Source organism: Saccoglossus kowalevskii, chromosome 2 (genome assembly GCF_978046115.1).
Source record: "Saccoglossus kowalevskii chromosome 2, keSacKowa6.1, whole genome shotgun sequence".
Taxonomy (NCBI): domain Eukaryota; kingdom Metazoa; phylum Hemichordata; class Enteropneusta; family Harrimaniidae; genus Saccoglossus; species Saccoglossus kowalevskii.
Window position 1 is genome coordinate 45,729,784 of NC_140642.1, and position 12,413 is coordinate 45,742,196.

Here is a 12,413-nt window from a genome sequence, read left to right on the forward strand (position 1 = left end):
TAAGCGCCACCCCTCTATCACATCTCATTCCATTGTTCCAACCCATTTATGTCAGACCAATAAGCCCCAGCCCTCTATCACACCACATCTCATTTCATTGTTCCAGCCCATTTATGTCAGACCAATAAGCTCCAGCCCTCCATCACATCTCATTCCATTGTTCCAACCCATTTATGTCAGACCAATATGCTCAAGCCCTCTATCACACCACATCTCATTTCATTGTTCCAGCCCATTTATGTCAGACCAATAAGCCCCAGCCCTCCATCACATCTCATTCCATTGTTCCAACCCATCCTGAGGAGGGTCTCTTTAGGTTGGGTCCCGTCGCAGTCATGGTTTGCTGACCCTGCCCGAACGACCACAAGGGTCCCTGCACATATGCAATAAGTCTCGGCAGTTTTTGTGGACAGATTTCTCTACCATCAGCACTACCTGGAAGCTCCCAGGGTGTGTTCTTCGGCCTATGCCCTCATGCAGAACTGTTTCGGTCTTTACTTCAAAAGCTTACTACCCCCAGAATTGGGTTGGGGTCTTGCTTTCTTGGGCACACCGAACCCTGTCACTGTAGCAGCATTTTGGCTCCTGGGACAGCACAGGCAAGGTAAGACACCACCCTTTTTGGGTCTTAACTAAGGTGTTGAGTGATTACTGTAGAGTGTTTCTGTTTGCTCGGAAAACCCGCCACCTATCGGCGTCTGACTCTGCCTACAGTTCAAAATAGTCATTTTGACTGACCGGTGTCTATGGTGGGTAATTGAACGTAGTGAATTTAGGCAAAGGGTTCTTTGAACCCGCCTATTCACATAGTTCATACACACCATAGACTCTGGGTCCCCCCCAACCACCCCACTCTTTCCGTAGCATTGGTCTAAGTCCTTGAGGCAGAGAGAAAGGAACCAGAGTGATTGTCCAGCCATTAATAGCGCTGCCATATGGCCTCAATTACGTGGTTTGTGACGTAAGGGAAAAGAATCTTGGGGTCATGGGGCTTCCCCTGACCTAGATTCTATCTCTCCATCACCGGCAGAATCGCTGATTAATGCCAACAGTTCAAAATAGTCATTTTGACTGACCGGAGTCTATGTTGGGTACGAACTATGTGAATAGGCAGGTTCGGAGAAATCTACCACATCTCATTCAATTGTACCAACCCATTTATGTCATACCAATAAGCCCCAGCCCTCTATCACATCACATCTTATTTCATTATTCCTTCCAGTTTATGTCAGACTAATAAGCTCAAGCCCACTATCACACCACATCTCATTTCATTGTTCCAGCCCATTTATGTCAGACCAATAAGCGCCCCACCCATCTACCACATCTCATTTCATTATTCCAGCCCATTTATGTCACACCAGTAAGCGCCACCCCTCTATCACATCTCATTCCATTGTTCCAACCCATTTATGTCAGACCAATAAGCCCCAGCCCTCTATCACACCACATCTCATTTCATTGTTCCAGCCCATTTATGTCAGACCAATAAGCTCCAGCCCTCCATCACATCTCATTCCATTGTTCCAACCCATTTATGTCAGACCAATATGCTCAAGCCCTCTATCACACCACATCTCATTTCATTGTTCCAGCCCATTTATGTCAGACCAATAAGCCCCAGCCCTCCATCACATCTCATTCCATTGTTCCAACCCATCCTGAGGAGGGTCTCTTTAGGTTGGGTCCCGTCGCAGTCATGGTTTGCTGACCCTGCCCGAACGACCACAAGGGTCCCTGCACATATGCAATAAGTCTCGGCAGTTTTTGTGGACAGATTTCTCTACCATCAGCACTACCTGGAAGCTCCCAGGGTGTGTTCTTCGGCCTATGCCCTCATGCAGAACTGTTTCGGTCTTTACTTCAAAAGCTTACTACCCCCAGAATTGGGTTGGGGTCTTGCTTTCTTGGGCACACCGAACCCTGTCACTGTAGCAGCATTTTGGCTCCTGGGACAGCACAGGCAAGGTAAGACACCACCCTTTTTGGGTCTTAACTAAGGTGTTGAGTGATTACTGTAGAGTGTTTCTGTTTGCTCGGAAAACCCGCCACCTATCGGCGTCTGACTCTGCCTACAGTTCAAAATAGTCATTTTGACTGACCGGTGTCTATGGTGGGTAATTGAACGTAGTGAATTTAGGCAGAGGGTTCTTTGAACCCGCCTATTCACATAGTTCATACACACCATAGACTCTGGGTCCCCCCCAACCACCCCACTCTTTCCGTAGCATTGGTCTAAGTCCTTGAGGCAGAGAGAAAGGAACCAGAGTGATTGTCCAGCCATTAATAGCGCTGCCATATGGCCTCAATTACGTGGTTTGTGACGTAAGGGAAAAGAATCTTGGGGTCATGGGGCTTCCCCTGACCTAGATTCTATCTCTCCATCACCGGCAGAATCGCTGATTAATGCCAACAGTTCAAAATAGTCATTTTGACTGACCGGAGTCTATGTTGGGTACGAACTATGTGAATAGGCAGGTTCGGAGAAATCTACCACATCTCATTCAATTGTACCAACCCATTTATGTCATACCAATAAGCCCCAGCCCTCTATCACATCACATCTTATTTCATTATTCCTTCCAGTTTATGTCAGACTAATAAGCTCAAGCCCACTATCACACCACATCTCATTTCATTGTTCCAGCCCATTTATGTCAGACCAATAAGCGCCCCACCCATCTACCACATCTCATTTCATTATTCCAGCCCATTTATGTCACACCGGTAAGCGCCACCCCTCTATCACATCTCATTCCATTGTTCCAACCCATTTATGTCAGACCAATAAGCCCCAGCCCTCTATCACACCACATCTCATTTCATTGTTCCAGCCCATTTATGTCAGACCAATAAGCTCCAGCCCTCTATCACATCTCATTCCATTGTTCCAACCCATTTATGTCAGACCAATATGCTCAAGCCCTCTATCACACCACATCTCATTTCATTGTTCCAGCCCATTTATGTCAGACCAATAAGCCCCAGCCCTCCATCACATCTCATTCCATTGTTCCAACCCATTCATGTCAGACCAATAAGCTCAAGCCCTCTATCACACCACATCTCATTTCATTGTTCCAGCCCATTTATGTCAGACCAATAAGCCCCAGCCCTCCATCACATCTCATTCCATTGTTCCAACCCATTTATGTTAGACCAATAAGCCCCAGCTCTCTTATTACATCTCACTCCATTGTTCCAACCCATTTATGTCAGACCAATAAGCCCCACCAATCTACCACATCTTATACTATTGTACCAACCCATTTATGTCAGGCAAATAAGCCCCACCCATCTACCACATCTCATTTAATTGTACAAACCCATTTATGTCAAACCAATAAGCCCCATCCCTCCATCACATCTCATTCCATTGTTCCAAGCCATTTATGTCAGACCAATAAGCCCCAGCCCTCCACCACATCTCATTCCATTTTTCCAGCCCATTTATGTCAGACCAATAAGCCCCACCCCTCTATCACATCACATCTCATTTCATTATTCCAGCCAATTTATGTCAGACCAATAAGCCCTACCCCTCTTATCGCATCTCATTCCATTGTTCCAACCCATTTTTGTCAGACCAATAAGCCCCACCCCTCTACTACATCTCATTCCTTTGTCCCAACCCATTTATGTCAGACCAATAAGCCCCACCCATCTACCACATCTCATTTTATTATTCCAGCCCATTTATGTCAGACCAATAAGTCCCAGCCCTCCACCACATCTCATTTCATTGTTCCAGCCCATTTATGTCAGACCATTAAGCCCCAGCCCTCCATCACATCTCATTCCATTGTTCCAACCCATTTATGTCAGACCAATAAGTCCAGCCCTCCACCACATCTCATTCCATTGTACCAACCCAATTATGTCAGACCAATAAGCCCCAGCCCTCCACCACACCTCATTCCATTGTTCCAACCCATTTATGTCATACCAATAAGCCCCAGCCCTCTATCACATCACATCTCATTTCATTATTCCAGCCCATTTATGTCAGACCATTAAGCCCCAGCCCTCCATCACATCTCATTTCATTGTTCCAGCCCATTATGTCATACCAATAAGCCCCAGCCCTCCACCACATCTCATTCCATTGTTCCAACCCATTTATGTCATACCAATAAGCCCCAGCCCTCTATCACATCACATCTCATTTCATTATTCCAGCCCATTTATGTCAGACCAATAAGCCCCACCCCTCTTATCACATCTCATTCCATTGTTCCAACCCATTTTTGTCAGACCAATAAGCCCCACCCATCTACCACATCTCATTTCATGAATTTGTTCCAGCCCATTTATGTCACACCAATAAACCCCACGCATCTATCACATCTCATTCAATTGTACCAACCCATTTATGTCAGACCAATAAGCCCCACACATCTATCACATCTCATTCAATTGTACCAACCCATTTATGTCAGACAAATAAGCCCAAGCCCTCTACCACATCTCATTCCATTGTTCCAACCCATTTATGTCAGACCAATAAGCCCCACCCCTCTTATCGCATCTCATTCCATTGTTCCAACCCATTTTTGTCAGACCAATAAGCCCCACTCATCTACCACATCTCATTTCATGAATTTGTTCCAGCCCATTTATGTCACACCAATAAACCCCACGCATCTATCACATCTCATTCAATTGTACCAACCCATTTATGTCAGACCAATAAGCCCCACGCATCTATCACATCTCATTCAATTGTACCAACCCATTTATGTCAGACAAATAAGCCCAAGCCCTCTACCACATCTCATTCCATTGTACCAACCCATTTATGTCATACCAATAAGCCCAAGCCCTCTATCACATCACATCTCATTTCATTATTCCAGCCCATTTATGTCAGACCAATAAGCCCCACCCCTCTTATCGCATCTCATTCCATTGTTCCAACCCATTTTTGTCAGACCAATAAGCCCCACCCATCTACCACATCTCATTTCATGAATTTGTTCCAGCCCATTTATGTCACACCAATAAACCCCACGCATCTATCACATCTCATTCAATTGTACCAACCCATTTATGTCAGACCAATAAGCCCCACGCATCTATCACATCTCATTCAATTGTACCAACCCATTTATGTCAGACAAATAAGCTCAAGCCCTCTACCACATCTCATTCCATTGTACCAACCCATTTATGTCATACCAGTAAGCCCAAGCCCTCTATCACATCACATCTCATTTCATTATTCCAAACCATTTATGTCATACCAATTAACCCCAGCCCTCTTATTACATCTCACTCCATTGTTCCAACCCATTTATGTCAGACCAATAAGCCCCACCAATCTACCATATCTTATACCATTGTACCAACCCATTTATGTCAGGCAAATAAGCCCCACCCATCTACCACATCTCATTTAATTGTACAAACCCATTTATGTCAAACTAATAAGCCCCAGCCCTCCATCACATCTCATTCCATTGTTCCAACCCATTTATGTCAGACCAATAAGTCCCAGCCCTCCAACACATCTCATTCCATTGTTCCAACCTATTTATGTCAGACCAATAAGCCCCACGCATCTATCACATCTCATTCCATTGTTCCAACCCATTTATGTCAGACCAATAAGCCCCAGCCCTCCACCACATCTCATTCCATTGTTGCAGCCCATTTATGTCATACCAATAAGCCCCAGCCCTCTATCACATCACATCTCATTTCATTATTCCAGCCCATTTATGTCAGACCATAAGCCCCACCCCTCTTATCGCATCTCATTCCATTGTTCCAACCTATTTTTGTCAGACCAATAAGCCCCACCCATCTACCACATCTCATTCCATTGTTCCAACCTATTTATATCAGACCAATAGGCCCCACCCATCTATCACATCTCATTCAATTGTACCAACCCATTTATGTCAGGCCAATAAGCCCAAGCCCTCTGCCACATCTCATTTCATTGTTCCAGCCCATTTATGTCTGACCAATAAGCCCCAGCCCTCCATCACATCTTATTCCATTGTTCCAAGCCATTTATGTCAGACCAATAAGCCCCACCCATCTATCACATCTTATTCAATTGTACCAACCCATTTATGTCAGACAAATAAGCCCCAGCCCTCCATCACATCTCATTCCATTGTTCCAACCCATTTATGTCAGACCAATAAGCCCCAGCTCTCCATCACATCTCATTCCATTGTTCCAACCCATTTATGTCAGACCAATAAGCCCAAGCCCTCTACCACATTTCATTCAATTGTACCAACCCATTTATGTCTGACAAATAAGCCCAAGCCCTCTACCACATCTCATTTCATTGTTCCAGCCCATTTATGTCAGACCAATAAGCCCCAGCCCTCCATCACATCTCATTCCATTGTTCCAACCCATTTATGTCAGATCAATAAGCTCAAGCCCTCTATCACACCACATTGCATTCCATTGTTCCAACCCATTTTTGTCAGACCAATAAGCCCCACCCATCTACCACATCTCATTTCATTGTTCCAGCCCATTTATGTCAGACCAATAAGCCCCACCCCTCTACCACTTCTCATTCCATTGTCCCAACCCATTTATGTCAGACCAATAAGCCCACCCATCTACCACATCTCATTTCATTATTCCAGCCCATTTATGTCAGACCAATAAGCCCCACCCCTCTTATCACATCTCATTCCATTGTTCCAACCCATTTATGTCAGGCCAATAAGCCCCACCCATCTACCACATCTCATTCCATTGTACCAACCCATTTTTGTCAGACCAATAAGCCCCACCCATCTACAACATCTCATTTTATTATTCCAACCCATTTATGTCAGACCAATAAGCCCCACCCATCTACCACATTTCATTCCATTGTATCAAGCCATTTATGTCAGACAAATAAGCCCCACCCATCTACCACATCTCATTCTATTGTTCCAGGCCATTTATGTCAGACCAATAAGCCACACCCCTCTACCACATCTCATTTCATTGTTCCAGCCCATTTATGTCAGACCAATAAGCCCCATCCCTCTATCACATCTCATTCCATTATTCCAGCCATTTTTGTCAGACCAATAAGCCCCACCCATCTACCACATCTCATTTCATTGTTCCAGCCCATTTATGTCAGACCAATAAGCCCCACCCCTCTTATCACATCTCATTCCATTGTTCCAACCCATTTTTGTCAGACCAATAAGTCTCACCCATCTACCACATCTCATTTCATGAATTTGTTCCAGCCCATTTTTGTGACACCAATAAGCCCACCTATCTACCACATCTCATTTCATTGTTCCAGCCCATTTATGTCAGACCAATAAGCCCCACCCATCTACCACATCTCATTCCATTGTCCCAACCCATTTATGTCAGACCAATAAGCCCACCCATCTACCACATCTCATTTCACTATTCCAGCCCATTTATGTCAGACCAATAAGCCCCACCCCTCTATCACATCTCATTCCATTATTCCAGCCATTTTTGTGCTAAAAAATCATGAATTATCAAGTATTTCTGGCATTTATGGACGGATTTTGTTCATACTTGGTACATACATTAGACATTACGGGTTCCTGATGCACGTTATTTTATTTTTTAGATCGGATTCAGAATGGCTGACAAGTGGCCATTTTGTTTTAATGAATGGGCTTCTAGAGCCATATATCTGACATGCTTTGACCGACTATGTTCAAATTTTATATATTCATTATACATGTATTCAAAATGGCTGATTTTGTTTTAATTAATGCTGTTCCAAGAGCAATATATCTCAATACTCGTTTGACAATCAAATACAAATGTCAAACATTTAAATGTTAAACAATCATCATAATCATATTCCTGACATGTTGATATTCCAGCTATATTACTATAAACGAAACTATATATTTTAAATTCGATAACTAATGGGCACTGTGCCATGCATGGCTTGTCTATGATGCCATAATTGTTACCATAATTTAGGCAACTGTTAGATGTAATCCTTGTGTTTCTTCAAAAACCATGACTTTTTTTAGCTTCGCTGTCGACTTTGTCGAGCGGAGCTTATCATATGAGTGATTGTCCGTCGTCGTCCGTGTCAATGTTTTACTTTTTTGACTTCTTCTTGAAAACTACAAGCCTGAATGCTATGATACTTGGTGTTTATGTACCTTGGGTAGACCTCTCTCAGATTTGTTCATTTCATGATACCGGGTATCTTCAAATCTCTAATTTTGGTGAATATTTTTGTCATTTTTAGTAAAAAGTGATATTTTTGACTTCTTGTTAAAAACCACAAGTCCAATTGCTTTGATATTACATATACATGTACTACATGTGACTTCTCTCAAATTTGTTCATTTTATGATGATATCTTCAATTCTCTAATTTTGGTGAATATTTTTGTCATTTTTGGTAAAAAGTGATATTTTCTTCTTGTTAAAAACCACAATCATTTATGGTTAAAAATGATATTTTTGAATTCTTGTTGAAAACAGCAAGTCCCATAGCATTGATACTATGCATATTGTTCATTTTCTAATGATATCTTCTGTTCTTTAATTGAAATGTGCATTGCTAACAGCGGAGCTATCTCAGCCGAGAGGCTGCTTGTTTACAATTTATAAAACACTAGTCATTTGTAATCTCGACTCCTTCTGTTAGCAATGAATTTAGATCAGAAAACAAAGTCATCTTAGAATCAACATTTGTCTTTGACTGAATTGTTGGGATCCCGAAAAAATTAATGAATTTAGAAAAGATGATTGGAGTATAATTTAGAAAGCATTATCACAAGCAACCTCATGAAGTCAAATTAATTTTATAAAAATAAAACCCCAACCGATAAAAATGGTTGAACTACTTTATGGCCAGGTGATGAAGCGCTTTCTCAGTAATCCATACTCCAAATGAATGAAGAGAAAACCCCTTTGCTAGTTACTCAATGTTGCATAATAATTTGACAAAACATAACTAATCAGTTAATTCTCAAATAGCATCTTTAAACTAGAGATTATTTTTTTTCAGGTATAATTATAATCGAGAAGATGAGGAGATCTACAAGGAGTTTCTCGAAATTGCTCATGAATTAATACCAAATATGTTGAAAACAGCCAGTCTATCCAAATGTTTGCAAGAAAAGACAATATTATGCGATCCACAGTGTTTTGCATATGTTTTACAATTCTATGATGGTATATGTCAATGGGAAGAAGGCAGCTGTACACCTGTGCTTCATATTGGATGGGCCAAACATTTCATCACCTGTATTGCCAAATTCTCTCCCCGTGTCCGAGAATATCTTCATATAAAAACCAATGATGAAGAAACCATGGATATGGAAGACAAAAGTGAATGTACAACTAATGGAGATGGTAACAAAGACCAGTCTACAGAAAAAGGTTTGGCTCAAGATGTGAAGGCAAGTCGCAAAGATGATAAGAAAGAGGAAAGTAACATAGCAGCCATAGCAGGATCTGACTGTGAGGTTCCATCTGAGTTATTAGACACCGTCACCACTACCACTGCCACTCCCTTCACCACAACAAGTACATGGGATGCCAAAACGGATTTTTATGATTTCTTGAGCTCTCAATCGAATGGTAGTGCATTTCCTGGAATGACAATGGAATCCGTTATGAAAGCAGAAAGTCCTGCTGAGATGGTCCTTCATCGGCAGAGTAGATCTGGTCCACATAGTGTAGCATCAGATGAGGGTGGTGTGACATGTCGTGATGCTCTGCCTGTTATGATACCAACCAACATCACTTTCACCAGTGCCAAAATGAAAGGTTTAAAAGACTTGTTGACGTCCCATGGCAAAGTGAATACCAGTGCTATTCAGCTACAATTAACTGCACAGTCACAGACCACAGTTGTGAAAAGAAGTCGGTCAGCTACTGAATATGATTATGTCAGTCAGCGCAGACGACCACGAAGAGAATAAGCCAGTACAGTAAGTTCTATAAATCCTACATTTGTTCAAAGTTATGTTGAAATGAGGTCTTTCGTAAAAGCTTGTATATCAGATTTACCGAGTCAGACATAAAATATGACGTGTTTTGTGTTGAGATTCCAATAGGTAGATAGGTCGTGGAACGTCAATAACAATAGTAAAAAATACTGTTGAATGGTTCAATAATACTGATTATGGCCCAATCATGGCCGCTCACTTGACCTGACATGACAATGGGTTTGATAGATAAAAAAAGTTCCTTAAAAGAATATAGGTCTGAATACTGGCTGACACAAACCTCAAATCCTATGCATATAGGCATATATAGAAGGGAAAGTTGAGGTTAAGAAGGTTCTCTTTGATTTTCTCAGATTTGTTCATTTCATGATATCTTCAATTCTCCTGATTTTGATGAAAATTTTCGGTGAAAATTTGTGTTAAAAACAACAAGTCTGATTGCTTTGATATTATACATATATACACTGCAAGTAAATCTCTCTCAGATTTGTTCATTTTGTGATGATATATTCAATTCTCTAATTTTGATATTTTTGTAATTTTTGGTAAAAAATTATATTTTGGACTTCTTGTTAAAAACAACAAGTCTGAATGCTTTGATATTACATATATAGATACTACAGACCTCTCGCAGATTTGTTCATTTTCTAATGCTATCTTCAGTTCTTTAATTGAAATGTGCATTGCATCTCATGCATGTGATTCTGTGATTTACAGTGATCACATTTTAGTTACAACTCCTGTTCTACGGTAAATTCATTACTACATAACTTACTTTTTCTTGTAGTGTATTTTTAGTGCCCCTTCAGACGAAGTCCGAAAACAGGGACTTATAATTCAGTCTCTGTCCGTCCGGAGTCATATTTCAGAATCCTCTGGACAAATTCCGTTCATTCTTTGCATGTACTTTATGTGGGATATGTGCACATGCAGTGGTTTAGCAATTCGATTCAAATTGGCGGACTGGCAGCCATTTTGTTTTTTGAAAATGTTGTATTTTGGACATGCTTTTCATTCAAATTTGGTACATAGATTATACATGTCAGGATACATGTCCTCCGACCATCCGTGCATCCATCTGTGCGTCCGTCCGTCCGTGCGTCCAGAGTCATAATTTAGAATCTTTTGGACCGATTCCATTCATTCTTCATGTGCCTAATACTTTATGTGGGACATATGCACTTGCAGTGGTTTAGCGATTCAATTCAAAATGGCCGACTGGCAGCTTTTAAATGTTGTATTTTTTACATGCTGTGTCAGTTTTCATTCAAACTTGGTACATAGATTATACATGTTAGGATACATGTCAGTGACAAGATGGCCGACTGGCAGGCATCTTGTTTTTTTTTTAAATGTGGTATCACACATCAAACTAATTGTTTAATTAATTTATTTCAGATGACTTTAATTACCATGCCAACCGTTTCAGTGGTTACAGATGGAGACATGTGAATGACTTAAAGATTTTGATGTTAATTAATATTTTATTGCAGATATTATCCACAAGTGTTTATTCAAATTTTCATTTATCTGTGTTAACCTTTTTTCACTGAGTGATGTCTTACATGTTATGATCCAACCAGAGGTCAGTGTCAACCACTGTATTTCATGTGAGCATTTAACTCTTGTGTTGGTTACATTCTGTTTGTTTTTTATTTGGTGTCAACCATTTTAAAAAAATTCTAAAAAAATGCACCATGTGGTTAGTGTGTATCTATTTATAGAAAATGTGAAGAGTTCACATATTATGAGATGTGGATCATACATGAATGATATATAAGCACAATAAGATAATAGTTACAAAACTTATATGGAAACCATGGTAACACTTTCCATGTGTTGTAAATAATGTGAGATTCTGATGATGTTTTGGTTTCACTATATGTATTTATAATGTAGAAAGCACAGAGGGATTTGGGTGATATGCCAGTCACCGAATACACACTTTATCCTACGATTTCACAGACAATTGTTCACTCTTGAACATGTATGAAGTTTTTTTTTTTTGGGGGGGGGGGGGGCTTTTCAGAGATGGATCCTAAATTGTATAATACCTTGTAAGATGTAAGAAAAACAAAGCAGAGAAAATAAAAAGAAGGTTTACAGATTTGTGGGTGTTTAGGTTATTAACCCCTTCTTTATCCTTGCAATTATGTTAATCAATAATATTTACATGAACATGTAAAATGGTAATTAATTAATGTTTTATCACATTGCTGCTGGTTGATTTGATGAGTAGTATTAGGGTGATCATTCTTACTGTTAATCCGGTGAGTGTTGGTTGATGATTCTCACTGTTAACTTGGTGAATAAGTTTCTAGTTCTTACTGTTTACTTGGTGAGTGAGTTGCTAGTTCTCACTTGACATGGTGAGTGAGTTGCTAGTTCTCCCTTTACTTGGTGAGTTGGTTGATAATTCTTTACTGTTAACCCGGTGAGTGTTGGTTCATAATTCTCACTGTTAACTTGGTGA

The 12,413-nt window shown here is 40.7% G+C and overlaps 1 protein-coding gene across 1 annotated transcript in view; it reads left to right on the forward strand.

Moving 5' to 3' along the window:
• The window catches only part of LOC144349284 (menin-like), a 59,155-nt gene extending 47,108 nt beyond the window's left edge, over nt 1-12,047 (forward strand). Inside the window, exons 6-7 of the mRNA XM_085507632.1 lie at nt 8,995-9,922; nt 11,339-12,047. Of these exons, the coding sequence (XP_085363758.1) occupies nt 8,995-9,913 (919 nt within the window). The 3' untranslated portion in view covers nt 9,914-9,922; nt 11,339-12,047. The remainder of the gene's footprint in view (nt 1-8,994; nt 9,923-11,338) is intronic.
• The last annotated feature ends 366 nt before the right edge of the window (nt 12,048-12,413 follow it).